Below are 16,195 nucleotides of genomic sequence, written 5' to 3'. Positions count from 1 at the left end.
TTAATGAATTCCGGAGTGGCCTTGAACCCAGAGGCTTCCCAACCCACTCTGGATTTGAGAGTCCTTGAGAGCTAGACTCCTGGTGTCAGGGTTAGGGTTGCTGAGGCTGCTGAGGGAGGAGAGGGTGAGGCCCAGGAGTGTAGCTTGGGGCCCTGGGGAGGGCAGGGCTCTGAACACCCACCACGGGTCACTCACTGCTCCCCCCCTGCAGGTCAGTGGCCATCTGGACTACGCCAAGCAGATGGACGTCATCCTGAAGACTGTGGGCATCCACACCAAGCCAGGCTGGGACGAAAAGGGGCTCCTGCTGGCCCCAGGCAGCCTGCCCCAGGAGGAGCCTCACCAGACAGCAGCCGCCTCCTCATCAGACAAGACCACACCTGGAGACAGCCCCAAAGTGGCCACAGCCACTGACCCTAGCCGAGCCCCGGTGCCAGCAGGGCTGGACCCTGCCGAGAGTCCCCAGATCTGCGGCCACGGCGTGGGCCCCAACCCACTGGGCTGCCCCGATTGTGCCAGCGAGACCCAGGGGCCCTGCGCAGGGCTGGACTGACCGCAGAAGGGGACTGGAGCTGTCTTCCCAGGCTCCTACATGCAGCACTCTCTTACCCCTCCACCAGGTGCCCCCCACGAGTCTGTCCACCGGTGCCTTTCCTAAGTCAAAGGCGTTGGAATTGAAAAGAAAGGAATTGGAAGGAGGGGGATTCGCAGAGAGACAGCGTTCCCTCTGTGAGCAAGCAAGGCCAGAGCCCTGCAGAGACGACCAAGCACAGTTTAGAGCCCCAGGACTCAACCAGCCTTGGGCTTCCTATATTTCAGGTCACAGTTGTGGGGTCTGGCTGACCATCTGGGGGCCTGGGGGGCTCTCTGGGGCCCAAGGCTTCCAAGGCACCATTCCCCCCCCCCCAAGCCCCAGTAAATCCAGGTGAATGCCCATACTCCAGGGCTGCCCAGCAGCCCACAGGCAGAGCAGGCACAGATGGGGAGCCAGCAGTCTACTCTCTGCTCTTGGGAGATCTGATCAGATTTGCCTTGTACAGCTACCCAGGCTGTGCACTGCAGAACCACAGGAGCTTCAATCACATGAACGTGATATAACGGGCACACTCCCCCAGTTGTGCTATGGTGGCCCTGGATCTAACTGTCACAGTGTGGTGAATATATGCTGAATCAGCATGCACTATGGTGGGGAAGGATTTCCTAGAACAGGAAGAGGTGATCATGATTATCATAATAAAAATAACAATAGCTACCACTTATTGAGAATTTCCCATGGACGGAGTGCTTTCATGAGTTGTCTCAGCTGACTCTACCAACAGCTATGAGGTAGCTACTGCTATTACCTTCATGTTGCTGAAGGTTATTGAGATCCAGAGAGGTTAGGTAACCTGCTCAACATCACACAGCTGGTCAGTCTCAAACTCCAGTCAGACTCCAGACTCTTGGCCACTGTATCTGTATCTCCTTTGCTCCTCCCAGTGTTCCTGAATGACAGGGCCAGAGAAGGTCACCCTCCATTGTGCAGAGGGGAACACCGAGGTCCAGGCAGAGAAAGTATTGACAAGCTCTGGGGCAGGCTGCCAGGAGGAGGACGGCAGAAGGGACTAGAATATTAGCGCCGGATGGATCCTCACATATGCGTTTGCTTGTTCATTCAACAGATATTTACAGAACTCCTGCTGCTCTGAGCCCGGACAGCCCATTTCGCCCAGGGTCTCAACCTACTTCACCAGCTGCTTGTCCATCCCAAGGGGCCCCTCAAGCAAATCCAGTCCACACCATGGTCACTGCCTCAGGTAGTGTTTATTGGGAGTCCACTCAGGCAGGCCTGGGGGCTGAGGGGAAGCCCCAACAAGCACCATGACCCCTCTGTGGCTGGTGGCCAGGGCCAGAGTTGACTCTAATCAGCACCAAGGAGAGCGCCCGGCCGCCATGGAGGGCCCCCTGGGAATTTGGGTTGGTGGAAACTGGGGAGGCAGGCCTCTGACTGAAAAAGAACTTAGGGCAGGTGAACTGTGGAGACCAAGAGTCCCCCCGCCTCAAAGGCAACCCAGGCTCCTGTGCCAGGGTCCACCTACCTGCCCGAGGGCAGTAACCCACACCAGCGATGGCTCTTCCACTCTGCTGAACTGAGGGGCCACCACTGTTTCCCTCACTGACCCAGGGAATGCCAGAAGGAGGTGGGGCAATGGGCTGGCCTGTCCCCCATCAGTTGGCTCCCTTCTAGGTCCAAGGAAGTCCAAGATGAAGGGAAACCTATTCCTGGTGTTGAGCAAGAAACCACCTGCACCCACTTGGCCCCCAGGAGAGGTAGGGCCGCAGCCTGGGAGTGGACACGGGAGCCCCACTCAGCATCCAGAGCTAGAAGTCGGGGAGCCATAGTCAGGGGGTGGGATCTGGGCCAGGAGTTCTAACAACAGCAGGTACCACCTACAGCAGCACCACCTGCGGGTTCTGCCTGTTCTGCTCCACACATGCTGCCCTAATTCTCATGACACCTTAGGAGGCAGGCACTGTTACCCCACTTTGCACACGGAACATCAGGCTCAGAGAGGTTACAGAACTCGTGTAAGAGCCAGGAGTAGTGGAGCAGAGATTCAAACGTATGCCTTCCTGACACCCGGGGCAGGTGTTTTTCTGTGCATCCTGCAGGCAGTGGCCAGACTGAACGGCAAATCATCCTCAGGGCTAACGATCATCCCAGCCAGCACATCTCAGACTGTAATGTGCACACAGTTCACCCCGCGGCTCTCGCTAACATGCAGATTCTGACTCAGCAGGTCTTGGGTGGGGGCGTGGGTACCGGTGTGCATTTGTAACAGATGGCAGGGAGGTGACACTAATGCTGGTGGCCCACGGATTACACTTTTTGAGGAGTGAGGGATTCAGCTCAGCACTAATCTACCTCTGCAGACAGAGGCATCCCTTCCCTACAGTCTCCTAGAATGTCAAAGGAGATGGCTGTCTTCCCCCCAACCTGAACCAAGAGGTCCTTTTCCCCTCTGCCACAGTCCCCCAGCCACCTCCACACACATCCACGGGTAACACTCAGCAATGGAGCATCCTGGAGGAAACAGTATCTGAGCCAGTTTTTATCCCAGGGAGTGGGCAGTGGGGGCTGGCTCGATGCACCCCACCGGAACTCAGAGGGCTCCCAGGAGACCTGCAGCCTCCAGCCTTAGCCCAGAGCCAGTCCAAGGCCTTGGGGACTTGGTCCCATCCGGTTCAGCTCCCCACTGACCAGCTCCAAGCCCAGGTCAGTTCGTGGGAGCACCAAGTGGATGCAGCTGCAGCTTGGGTTCCACCGGATCGATGTCGAAGAAATTGACCACAGCAGCAACCCTGGCAGAGGGCGGGGGGTCCCGGGGGACCTCTCTACGCAGCAGCGGCTGGGCCGTGTGCTGCAGGCCCGATGAACCACCGGAGCCTGAGCCCGAGTCAGAATTGGAGTCCGGTGGCAAGGACAGTGGCAACACGTGCTGCAGGCTCAGACCCGGCCGGGGGCCGCTGTGAGAGGTACGCATAGAGGGTGAGGCCAGGCTGGCCCGGCGTTCCCGGGGGCAGCGGGGACACGGCAGGAACCTACTCAGGGCCCGCTTGAAGTCCCGCATGAAGAGTGGGTAGATGATGGGGTTCATGGTGCTGTTACAGTAACCCAGCCACGTGAGGGCATCGAAGAGGCCTGGGGAGACGCAGTCGCACACAGCCTGGAGAGATGGGGTATGTCATGCTTGGTCCCGGAGCAGACTCACAGACCACCCCACCCAGCGTGGATGGGACAGGCACACACAAACACAAATGCCATGAGAGGCAGCCCACCCTCCTCCATCCCCATGTCTGGGCTGGGGTGTGGTTCGGGGCCTCCCCAGCAAGGCCTGGACTCACCTGCGCCCTGTGGTGGCATTACCTGGGCTATGTTGGCCACAAAGAAGGGCAGCCAGGTCACAAAGAACATGCCCAGCAGGATGCCCAGTGTCAGACTGGCCTTTAAGGCCTTCCTGCTGTGCTTGGTGGTCAGACGCCTGTCAGCCAATTCCATCCCTGGGCGTGGGGTCCTGGGCACCTGTGAAACAGAAGGCCACATACATAAGATACCTGAGAGAAGACCTCCAGTTCGACACTGACCCCAGCCACAGATGAAGCTTCGATCCTAATTCTAGACTGAGCCCTAGTACGAGCGATACACGGAGCCCTCCTGATCCTTGAATGAGCCCTGTGGTCCTAGATTCCCCAGTTGTAGACCTGACCCTGACTCCAGAGTGAACCTTGATCCCGGCTCTAGACCAAGCCCTGACATCAGCAGTAAACCAAGCCCTGCTCCTCGTCCCAGGCTGAGCCCTGATAACTACTATAGATTGAGACCTACATAACCAAGGTCCCAAACTGAGCCTCATCTCTGGACTGGACTGAGCCCAACCTTAGCCCCGGACTGTGGCCTGAGCTCAGCAATAGACTGAGCCCTGATCCTGGCCCAGCACTGAGCCCTGACCCTGACACAACGACCTCTAGGAAGCACAGTAAACAGAGAAACACTGCCCCAAACACAAATCAGACAGTTCAGAAGACCACCCTGCTCACCCCACAAAGGACAACACTCAGTCGACACACATGACTGTGAGCCCCAGCACCACACAAAGCCTTTGGCCTACAAGAATTAGTTCCAATTAAACAGTACTTGACGGCAATCCCCATCAAAATAACACCAGCATTCTTCACAGAGCTAGAACAAACAATCCTAAAATTTGTATGGAACCAGAAAAGACCCCAAATAGCCAAAGCAATCCTGAGAAAGAAAACCAAAGCAGGAGGCATCACAATCCCGGACTTCAAGCTATACTACAAAGCTGTAATCATCAAGACAGTATGGTACTGGCACAAGAACAGACACTCAGATCAATGGAACAGAATAGAGAACCCCGATATGGACCTGCAAACATATGGCCAACTAATCTTTGACAAAGCAGGAAAGAACATCCAATGGAATAAAGACAGTGTCTTCAGCAAGTGGTGTTGGGAAAACTGGACAGCAACATGCAGAAGAATGAACCTGGACCACTTTCTTACACCATACACAAAAATAAACTCAAAATGGATGAGAGACCTAAATGTAAGACAGGAAGCCATCCACATCCTCGAGGAGAAAGCAGGCAAAAACCTCTTTGATCTTGGTTGCAGCAAGTTCTTACTCAACACGTCTCCAGAGGCAAGGGAAACAAAAGCAAAAATGAACTACTGGGACCTCACCAAAATAAAAAGCTTCTGCACAGCGAAGGAAACAATCAGCAAAGCTAAAAGGCAACCAACGGAATGGGAAAAGATATTTGCAAATGATATCAGATAAAGAGTTAGCATTCAAACCCATAAAGAACTTATCAAACTCAACACCCAAAAAGCAAATAATCCAGTGAAGAAATGGACAAAAGACATGAATAGACACTTTTTCCTAAGAAGACATCCAGATGGCTAACAGACACATGAAAAAATGCTCAATATCACCCATCATCAGGAAAATAGAAATTAAAACCACAATGAGATACCACCTCACACCTGGGAGAATAGCTAAAATTAACAATCAGGCAACAACAGATGCTGACAAGGATGCGACAAAAGAGGAACCCTTTCGCATTGCTGGTGGGAATGCAAACTGGTACTGCCACTCTGGAAAACAGTATGGAGGTTCCTCAAAAAGCTAAAAATAGAACTGCCCTATGACCCAGCAATTGCACTACTAGGTATTTATCCAAGGGATGCAGGTGTGCTGTTTCGAAGGGGCACATGGACCCCCATGTTTATAGCAGCACTATCGACAATAGCCAAAGTATGGAAGGAGCCCAAATGTCCATCAACAGATGAATGGATAAAGAAGATGTGGTATATATATACCATCGAATATTACTCAACGATCAAAAGAATGAAATCTTGCCATTTGCAACAACATGGATGGAACTAGAGTGTATTATCCTACGTGAAATTAGAGAAAGACAAATATGCTATGACTTCACTCATACATGGAATTTAAGAAACAAAACAGATGAACATGGGGAAGGGAAGCAAAAATAATATAAAAACAGGGAGGGAGACAAACCATAAGAGACTCTCAAATACAGAGAACAAACTGAGGGTAGCTGGAGGGGTTTTGGGTGGGGGAATGGGCTAATTGGGCAAGGGGCGTTAAGGAGGACACTTGTTGGGATGAGTACTGGGTATTATATGTAGGGGGTGAATCACTGGAATCTACTCCTGAAATCATTATTGCACTATATGCTAACAAACCTAGATGTAAATTTTTTTAATTAATAAACTTTTTGAAAAGAAAAATAAATGGTACTTGACGAAAGAAGTTCTGATGCTGTCCAGGCCTGGCACTTTCTTCATATACAGATTCTCTTCATATTTGGGAGTAATGCTCTTGCCTGCACCATTACCCTCACGCTAAAGTGCTTTTCTGAAAACGTGTGCACAGAGCAATGTTTGCAATAAAATCAATTTAGACTACTAGGGATGCCACTAACCTTGGCATTTTATAACCCAAATTATAATGTGGACTGGCAGACAGACATCTTCATTCCCAAACATTGACTTAAGAGCTGGATTTTGGGGAGAAAAGGAGGAAAAAGGAGCTGCCCCACAGCAACCATCGAAGGGGACACAGGCGTGAGGAGGTTAGAATTTGACTTTGGAAATTGGCGACCAGTAGTCCCAAAATATTAAAAGCCTTGAACTGGATGATCCTTTAGCCCAGCTATTCCCTTAACTTTTTCAACCTCCTGAGCTCATTGAGAATCCAATTAAATCTACAAAACCTTTTCCCAGAAAACGAAAAGCTTATAAATTCTTACACATGCATACACAGAGAAGGAAAAAAATCCCACATTTCCAGTGGGTTCAGAGACCACCTTGAGGTCCATCCATGAAACCCCTGGGGCCCATGAAAGCTGGGAGATGAAGCCCCCCTCTGAACTGCATGTTAGAGTCAATTTGGATTTTCATACACCAGTTTTGCACAAAGTGAGACCCACCTAGATTTGCAATTTAAGTAAATACCGGTGTGCCGAGGTGTGCACAATTAATTGAACTGTGCAAAGTTTGCGTGTGCTGCCTGGGAACACGCCTGGCCTTTGGGAGCCAGGGATTCCTCTAACATTTCCTAAACTGCGTGAGAGTTCAGCTTAGCTCTTGAGGCAGCAAGAGGTGGGTTGGGTATGGGGTGATGAAAGAGTCAGAAGGAGGCAGGAAGGGAACCAGATTCCCAGGCAACCTCCACAGATGGAAAGGGGGCGGAGGAGGCAAAGCCAAGAAGACATGTCAGTCCTGGGGAGCACCAAAGCCAAACCCCCACCCCACTCTCAGGCACAGGGGCCCTCTTCCATCCGTGTCTTCTCTCCCAGCCTCCTCAGGGTATCCAGGCTTGGGGTCCTGTCCATGGTGCTGAAACCCCAGGTATATATTCTCTTTCTATAGAATCAAGGAGTCCTATTCTAGAATGACAGTGGGCAGGAAGTCGGAGATGAAGCACACTGTAACTCCCACCAGGGAGCTTATCAGTATGTTTATCCAGGTGAAATCTGGTTATATGACCACCAGAGACAAATTCACAAGGAGCAGCCTATGAGAAGCACTTGATCTCTCCCCTCTGTCTTGGTGGGCAGCACTGTGCGGAGGCAAGAGCTGGGTTTGTAAAGACAAGTGATCTGGCTTCAAGTCATGCCTCTACCACTTACTCGCTCTGTGATCTTGAGACAGTCTCTGTTTCCACATCTGTAAAATGGGAAAAACAATACTCAGCTGTGGAGTCATTGTGAGGCTGTGGATAATAAATGCATGCACAGTGCCTGACATAGAGTAAGTGCTAAGTACATGGTAGCCCTGATGTTGGTTCAGTGGCATGTGTTGGAGGCTGGGGAAATCTTGAGCACCCTCAGAAACCCTGTCCTTCTGCCAGCAACTCAGGCTCCCCGAAGCAGCACAGATGTCAGGACAAATGCTCTGACTCACCATGCTGTATGTAGCAAGGGAGGAAAAAAGGATCTGCTTTTCTCTTTCCTCTTCTCACTTTCTCCCTTCCAGAGTAGACTCAGAACACTATGGCTTCTGTGGACCCACCATGGTCAACTTGGAGGAGAGACTCCTGCTTCCCCCAAAGATCTGCCTTGCCTTCAAATTGCTTCCAACGGTGGGGATAGACAATAGGGGAGGAGGGAGCCACCATTCTCAGAGGGACCACTCATACAAGTATCCCCCCTGACCTCTGGTGACCTGGACAGAGCAAGAGACAGCCTTGATCTTGTCAGAGCTCTATGGCACTGGGGAACTGAGACAATGGGGAGATATTTGGGGGCAATCATCAGAGAGGGAGCTCCAGAAAAGGAATTAATGATGGCCTCAGATTCCCTCTCTAGGAATCTTCCTGGGGAAACCCTGGGTTTTTCTTTCTTTTCTTCTCTCCAAAGAGTTGACCCAAAAACACAGACAAAAGGGCAAGGCTCAGAGAGGACAGGGGACCTTTCCCAGGTCACATTGTCCCAGTACAAGGTCTCAAAGCAAAGCACTCCAAGTGACCCCCAGTCAGCACTATAACCCACATTTATAGCCCACACTACAACCCACTTACTATGTGTCGGCATCTGATATTCATCATGCCATTTAATCTTTACACAAGGTAGGCATTATTATCCCCATTTTGCAGGTGACGTCCAGAAAGGCAAAACAACTTGCCGGAAGTCACACAGCAGATAAGTGTTGCGTCAGGGATTCAAAGTCCTTTCTAGCTCCAGAAATTGCACTTCTTCCACTCACCACACTGCCTCCATTTGGGGGCTTCCAGAAACCCCCACCACTGTCAGCCAGAAGCCCTCATGAAGCAGAAGCCAGTGGCAACCACCAGCCTCACCCTGAGGTCTAGCTGATGCCAGCTTCACCCTGCCCACTTCTCTGCCCTGTAACCACCTCATGGCCCCTCATGGCTGTGATCTGTTGTTTGCCTGCCCCTCGGATATGCGTGTCACCGCCAGAGCGCAGGCTGCCAGGAGGCAATTCCACCTACAGGCTCCTGTGTTCAATAAATGCGCCTGGGTGGCTCAGTCGGTAGAGGTCTGACTCTTGATTTTGGCTCAGGTCATGATCTCATGTTTCGTGGGTTTGAGCCCCGCATTGGGCTCTGCACTGACAGTGTGGAGCCTGCTTTGAATTCTCTGTCTCCCTCTCTGCCCTCCCCCACTCACACACTCTCTCTCTCTCTCAAAAAAAAAAAATAGGTAAAAAAAAATACCTATACATGTGTCTGTACACATTGCATATACAGAAATGTGTATCACAACACAGGAAAAAAACTGGAAACAGCCTAAACGTCCATGGAAAGAGAGTGGTTAAGTAAACCATGGTATATCCCCACTATGGACTATGACACAGATGATTAAAAGAACATAATCGATCAAATGAAAAGATCTCCAAGACGTAATATCGATATTAAGTGATAACAGCAAGTTGCAAAATAATAGGGACGACGTGATTCCATTGCTGAAGAAATACACAAAACAAAGCACTAGGTCTCTTTGGGTGCATCAACAAATATGGACGCACAAAGAAAAAGGAGTGGAAAGACATATCTTAAATTGATAAGAGTGTCCCTGGGAATGGAAGGTGATTGGGTGGAACTTGAGAGGGTCTTTCATTTTCTCCCTATGGCCAGACTTTTATTTATTATTTATTTTTTTATTTTTTTAAGTAACCTCTACCCCCCGATGTGGGGCTTGAACTAGTGACCCCAAGATCAAGAGTCGCATGCTCTACCCACTGAGCCAGCCAGGCACCTCCTGAATTTTTATTTTAAAGTGTATTGATGTATTCCCTTGTGTGATTGAAATTTTCCACAATCACCTACTCCTAGCGTAAGGGTTCTCAGACAGACTGTGGAGCCAGAATCGTCTGGATTCAAATCATGGCTCTGTCACTCACTGGGCTGTGTGGCCTCAAGCAAGGTATTTCACCTCTCTGAGCCTCTGCTTTCTCATCTGTAAAATGGCAATTGTAATGGCATCTACTTCGTAGGATTGTAGTCAGGATTAACTGAGATAATATGCAGAAAGTCCCTTGAACAGCACCTGGCACATAGTAAGCACCATGTAAGAGTCAGCTATCTTCTCTTAGAGTCCATCTCAACGCTCTGATTATGGTGACGTGGCGGCTATTGATGGCAATCGTGGGGATTTCCCCTAGAAAGGCTTGAAGGGATAACTTCTCCGGAACCATATATCTTACCACCAAGAGGAAAGGGGGGAAACTACCACTGGTTGAGCACCCAGTATGTGCCAGGTTTATATATATTATTTCACTGACTCTTCAAGCAGCCTCATGTGATACATGGCATCACTCTGGGGTAGAGGGAGGTGAATGACCTGGTCCAAAGTCATCAGCAGCGATGGGAAGGAGGCAGGACCCGAACCCCTGACCAGCCGGATGTACAAGCACCTGCACCAGCTCTGGCTGCTCCGGGCCACCTTGTTCCCAGCAGCAGCCGAGGCTGCCATGCTCAGCACTGCTCCTCTGCAACCCTTCCCCAGCTCAGCCCCCTCCTCCGCCCCCGAGATATTTCTGTGATCACAGCCTCTTCTGAGGAGGAGGAAGGACAGCGATGGAAGGGAAGGCAGATCACTGAGACAAAGTGGTGCAGAGTTGGGTGAGGGCGGAGGAGGAGAGGGGGAGAAGCCGACGGGAGAGGCGGGGGGGGAGGAAGATGGGGAGATGTAGAAGGAAGGCAGAGAAGGGGGCGAGGTGGATCTGGAGAGAAGGGCGGGAGAAGGGGGGAAAGATGAGGTGCCGAGGAAGACAGAGGGGAGAGGGCTCCAGACCAGAGGCACAGGTCCTGGCGCTGAGACAGCTGGGAAGGCAAAGTCTCAGGCAGACCTCCTTCTCTCCGGCTGCTCTCCATCGCTGAGCTCCCACGCGGGTCCCTCCCGAGGATGGGCACCAGCCCACCCTGGCACAGATCTCTCTCTCTCTCTCTCCCCCTGCCCTCCAAGCATCTCACTCACTCTGACACCACTCCTCCCACACCCCTCTCTTCACCCCCAGCCCAATCCCTGCCTCAGCTGTAAGTGGGACCCCTTCCTCACGGCCACAGGGACAGCAGCTGAAAGCACCGAGCTAACCAGTGGCTTCGGAAAACCCCGTTCAAATAACTAGGTAGAGGTGGGAGGTAGCGGGAGAGAGTAAAATGCTCAAGCCCGCTCAGGTACCATGTCCTCAACCCCAGAGGAGCTGGGGCCTCAGAAACACATGTCCCCCACCCCTCCCTCGTGGGGAAGCTAGCAGCTGGACTGGGGAAGCGAGGGAGCTAAGGGCTAAGCGGGGCTGAGGACAGGAGGAAAGGGGTCCAGTGCACCCCGAGTTTTGTTCATTCTCATCAGCTCCTGCTGGCACTGAGAGCCCCCCACTGCCCGCTGAAAGCTCGGTCTCTGAGGCAGGTCAGCTTGGGTGGGAGGAAAGGGGTGGTGACCCAGAAAGACGGACTAGAGGCAATAGTCCAGAAACAAATTCCCCAAATGCAGGCAAGTGTCCGGGAAATGAGGAAAACAGGCATGGAGGAGGCTTGCCGAGGAGCTGAGTGGTTCTGGAAGCAAGGTCAGTGGTGGGGTCTGACACCTCCTCTCTCTCTGAACCTCAGTCTCCCCATCTGTCCAACGGGATGATGGTGGTCCTTGCCCGGGTGGGTGTTTGGGGGATGAGCTTAGCTCCGTGCCCGGCACATAGTGAGTGCTCAAAGACTGTGGGGCTGCAGCTGTCAGCACCCCGGGGGGATTCCTGCCCAGGTCCTGAGGCCACAGTCTCAGGTGCAATCCTGGTACCAGCCAATTGGCTTCACGGAAAGAAAAATGGATCATAAGCACCGTCGGAATGGAGAATTCAGCCCAGTCCCACCCCAAGCTCACCAAGACCAGCCAGCTCGTCACATCCTTAGTCACCACTAGAGCAGAACCTCCCAAAGTACAAAAGTGGAAGATGACCCTAGATGGTAAATGGACCCATAAAATAACTGAATCACAGAGTGAGAACATGAGGCTTGTCCAGCATCCTCCCAGCTCTTCTGGTCACGTCCAGAGAAAGTCTCGTGTTCGTGCCGCTGTGCCTTTAACATCCCGCTAACACCCGAGAGAAAGCGGGCCTGGGGGCTCGGCCACTCCAATCACGCCAAGCTGGACTTCAATAACACTGCTGGGGTTCCTGCCGCTCACTGAAGCTGTCTTTGTGATTGCCTTCCTTCCGTTTATGGCAAAGGTACTGAGTTTCCATTTCCAGAAGAGATAAGAAGTTTCCTTTCTAAACAAGTGCATGGAAGTAAAAAGATAAGTGAAATGATCTAGAGAAAATGCTAAGTACATAGGGAGGCAGCCACTTGAGGCGTGCGGGTGGGTGGAAAGAAGGAAGGTAGATATTCCAAGGTGGTTCCAGATGCCTGAGGTTTGGGAAACGCTCCTTTACAAGAACCCAGGGAGAGAGTGTGGATGGCCCAAGGCAGCCGTCCTACCACTGGAGAACCAAGTCAGGGTCACAGCCACCTACTGAGATTCAAGAATGTTCTCCAACAAGCACAGATAGAGGGAGGGAGTAGGACTGCTTTGCCAGGACCTCCTGTCCACCCAAGGCCTGTTCCCCCGGTTTATGGGCCAGCCACACTGCTGGCGTGGGACAGGCAAGCTGTTCTGTGGAACTGCCTTTCAGCCCCCAACCACCCAAACCTCCAGGCGCCGCCCCTCGATCCTGCAGGAGCCTCCTGCACCTGGAGATAGATCAAGATTGGAGAGCTGATGGGGTGCCTGGGTGGCTCAGTCGGTTCAGCTCAGGTCATGATCTCACAGTTGGTGAGTTCGAGCCCCACATCGGGCTCTGCACTGACAATGCAGAGCCTGCTTGGCATTCTCTCTCTCTCCCTCTCTCTCTCTCTCTCTGCCCCGCTCCCCCCCCCCACCCTCAAAATAAATAAATTAAAAAAAAAAAAGATTGGAGGGCCCACTCAGGACTTTCCTCGGAGCCTATGACCTAATTCTCTGGGGTTCAGGCTTGGTCAACCTAAACCCCCATTCGTCGGGGGTTTAGGACAATAGGCACTGAGACTCCAGTGCCAACTGGCCTGAGTGACAAGAGCGGCCAGTCTACTCCAGACACTGCAGGCCCTTACCACTCACGAGTAATTGGTAAGCACCTCCTATGTACAGTGGGCATCAAAACCTACCCAGATGTTCCCAGCCCTCATGGAGCTTACATTGTAGTAGAGGAGACTGACAATGAGCAAGTCAACAGATAAACCTGTGGTCAGGATAGAGAATAACAGAGTGAGGGAGCACAGACCCTGAAGACAGGGTGGGCAGGGATGGACTCTGGGAAGAGGTGACCTGTGAGCTGAAAAGCAGTCGGGCAGGGCAGCCCCAGGGGAAGAGCGTTCCAGGCAGGGGGAAGAGCAGTGCAAAGTCCTGGGCACAGAAGTCCATCTGGTGCCTTCCAGGAGCATGGAAAGGCCAACGTGCTGGTGCAGAGAGAGGGCAAGGGGAGGAGATGAAGCGAGAGAGGCTGTCAGCACCAGATTCCGAGGCCAGATCCTGACATGGGTCTCCTCTTTTCTGTTAAGAGTGATGGGGCGCCTGAGTGGCTCAGTCGGTTAAGCCTCTGATTCTTGGTTTCGGCTCAGGTCATAACCTCATGGTTCGTAGGATCGAAACCCCGCGTCAGGCTCTGTGCCAACGGAGCGGAGCCTGCCTCGGATTCTCTCTCTCTTTCCTCTCTTTCTCCACTCTCTCTGCCTCGTCCCCTAGTGTGTGTGTGCTCTCTCTCTCTCTCTCAAAATAAATAAATAAACAATAAAAAAAAAAAAGGAATGATGGGATCACTTTCGTTCTGTAAATTGTTGTGGCTCCTATGCAGGGAATAGACAGGAGTGGGCCGGGAGTGGAGGCAGGGGAAGCCAGTGGGAGACCAGAAAAGGCCTCCAGGTAAGAATCACTGGTGGCCTAGATGGGGAGGGTGGCATTACAGGTGGCACAGCTTTAGGAAGGCAGCACCAACAGGCCTTGCGAATGAATCCCATGAGCATGAGGAAGAAAAATTATTCCTAACTTTCTGTCGGGTGATGCCACGATGTTGCCATTTGCCATGATGGGAAAGACGGGAGAGGAGTAGGGAGGGAGGGCTGGGACCCCCTGAATTCCCTTTTTGCACATGGAACCTTCGAGAAGCCTGCCCCACATGCTGATGGAGCTGTCCTAGAGACAGCATCGAGTCTAGAGCACAGAAGAGGGGTGGGAGCTGGAAATGGCCACCAAGTGCACGCTGCCCGGTGGGTACCCAGTGGCTGCTCATTCCCCTCCATCCCCCCAAGCCCAGCTCTCCCTGCACACCCCCGTACCTGCAGCGTCGCCAAGGCCTGGCCGGCCATGCCGGTGGTGAGGGAGGCCACCTGCACCGCCTGCTTGCGGGCGGCCAGCAAGATCCTGCAGTAGGTGAAGCAGATGGCGCCCGAGGGCAGGAAGAAGGTGAGGCCCGAGGCCACGAGGACGAAGGGCAGGCTGGCCAGCAGGCGGCACTGGCCCGGGGCAGGGGCCCGCGCGCGGCCCAGCTGGTGCCAGCCCAGCAGCAGGGGCAGGAACGAAGCGAGCGCGGCCAGGCTCCAGGCGCCCAGGACAAGCGCCAGGGCGCGCGGGGGCGTCATGCGCAGCTTGTAGCTCAGCGGCGAGAGGATGAGCAGGTAGCGGTCCAGGCTGATGAGGCAGAGGTTGAGGATAGAGGCGCTGCAGCACATCACGTCGAAGGCGGCCCAGAGCAGGCAGAGGCCGCGTGCCAGCACCCAGCGCCCGTACAGCGCGTTCAGCATGGCCGGCGGCATCACCACCAGCCCCACCATCAGGTCCGAGGTGAAGAGCGACACCAGGAAGAAGTTGGACGTGTTGCGCAGCGCGGGCTGCGTGCAGATGAGCGCGATGAGCAACGAGTTGGCCGCCGCCGTCAGCGCGATGACGACACACAGCGCGGCCGCCACCCAGCCGCTGCCTGCGGGGTCCGAAGGCGGCCGCGACCCCCAGTCCGGGGTGCTGTTGTTGGCGGGGCCGGGCTCTGGGACCATGGGGGCGAGGGGGTGGAGAGCGAGGACGTCAGGCCCGAGAGGGGTCCGGAGGACGAGGTACGGTGGGCGGGAGGACTCCGCAAGGGACCTGGAGGAGCGGAGACTGGATGGGCGTCGTCGGTGAGAACAGACCGCCACCAGGGATCAGGCGGGAAGACAGGGACAGGCACACCGGGTGAAGGGGCAACGGCCCAGGAAGGTGGAGAGGGGTTATATGGTGTGAGGTGGGGCTACGGAGCAAACTGGAGGGGAGTTCGGGAGGGGGCACACGATGAGGCGCCAAGTGGAGAGCGGGCGGGAAGTCGGGAGGACGAGACGCCAAGTGACTGGACGGTTGGACGGGTGGGAGCAGAGCCCCCTAGAGGGGGCGGGCGGGAAGATCCGGGCGTGGACGCCTGCCTGGGGCGGGGACCGCGCTCAACCCGGGGCACCCCCTCCGAGGCAGGTGGGCGTACCGCGGTGACTCGGGTGGCGGCGGATGGGGGGCGAGGGGGGGGGGCCGCGCGCGAGCCCCAGCCAAGCCCCCGGTGGGGAAGGCAGGTCTCCGAGCCGGCGCAGAGGCAGCCCGGGCTTGGGCGGCCACGGCCCCCTGCGGCGTACGGGAGGACACCGGGCCGACCCGCGGGGACAGGAGCAGCGGCGGCCGCGCCGCCGCCGGGTCCCCGGCCCCGCTCCCGCCCGCGCTCGGTACCTGGGCGCTCGGCGTTGCTCCGCTGCCGGCGACTGCGGCAGGCGCCGCGGGGCTGGGGGAGGAAGAGGCGGCCGCGGGCCGGGCAGGCGCCCAGGGAGCCCGGAAGGCTCCGCGAGGGGCAGGCGCGCGCGAAGGAGCCGGTGGCGCTTCCAGGAGCGCGCGGTCCCCCGCGCCGCGGAGCCTGCGCCCCGCCCCGCCCCGCGGTGGGCGGGGACAGCCGAGCCCCCGCCCGGCCGCGCGCGGGGCCCTCCGCACCCCCAGGTCGCCGCCCCAGCCTCGGCCTCCTCCACCCCGCACACCCCTCTCCGACCCTCTCGCGGCGGCGGCGCAGGAGGAACTCAGAGGAGGGGCTGTGGCCGCGGCTACCTAGGACTGCTCCCCAACGGGGGGCTGCC

The 16,195-nt window shown here is 54.7% G+C and overlaps 2 protein-coding genes across 3 annotated transcripts in view; one reads left to right on the top strand and one right to left on the bottom strand.

Annotated features, from left to right (window-relative positions):
- Positions 1-1,269, top strand: part of TMCO4 (transmembrane and coiled-coil domains 4) — a 93,261-nt gene extending 91,992 nt beyond the window's left edge. For both annotated transcript variants that reach the window (XM_032594204.1, XM_030325913.1), the window contains one exon: positions 212-1,269. In XM_032594204.1, the coding sequence (XP_032450095.1) occupies positions 212-553 (342 nt within the window). In that variant the 3' untranslated portion in view covers positions 554-1,269. The remainder of the gene's footprint in view (positions 1-211) is intronic.
- Positions 1,270-1,696: 427 nt separating this feature from the next.
- HTR6 (5-hydroxytryptamine receptor 6) lies at positions 1,697-15,507 on the bottom strand. The gene is made up of 3 exons (XM_030325921.1): positions 14,396-15,507; positions 3,908-4,063; positions 1,697-3,707 (listed from the first exon to the last, which is right to left on the bottom strand). Exons 1-3 carry the CDS (start codon positions 15,107-15,109, stop codon positions 3,258-3,260), a joined length of 1,320 nt encoding a protein of 439 aa, XP_030181781.1. The 5' UTR covers positions 15,110-15,507; the 3' UTR covers positions 1,697-3,257.
- Between the last annotated feature and the right edge of the window lie 688 nt (positions 15,508-16,195).

This window comes from Lynx canadensis, chromosome C1 (assembly GCF_007474595.2).
Source record: "Lynx canadensis isolate LIC74 chromosome C1, mLynCan4.pri.v2, whole genome shotgun sequence".
Lineage (NCBI taxonomy): Eukaryota > Metazoa > Chordata > Mammalia > Carnivora > Felidae > Lynx > Lynx canadensis.
The sequence above is the reverse complement of the archived record's forward strand: the minus strand, read 5'-3'. Positions and strand labels throughout refer to the sequence as shown.

Excerpts from the sequence above, each read along its gene's own strand:
- HTR6 (XM_030325921.1), bottom strand. The coding sequence starts at position 15,109 with ATGGTCCCAGAGCCCGGCCCCGCCAACAACAGCACCCCGGACTGGGGG. Across the intron at positions 4,064-14,395 it reads AGGCCTTGGCGACGCTGCAG|GTGCCCAGGACCCCACGCCC; the intron begins GTACGGGGGTGT and ends TCTGTTTCACAG. Across the intron at positions 3,708-3,907 it reads TTGTGGCCAACATAGCCCAG|GCTGTGTGCGACTGCGTCTC; the intron begins GTAATGCCACCA and ends CCATCTCTCCAG.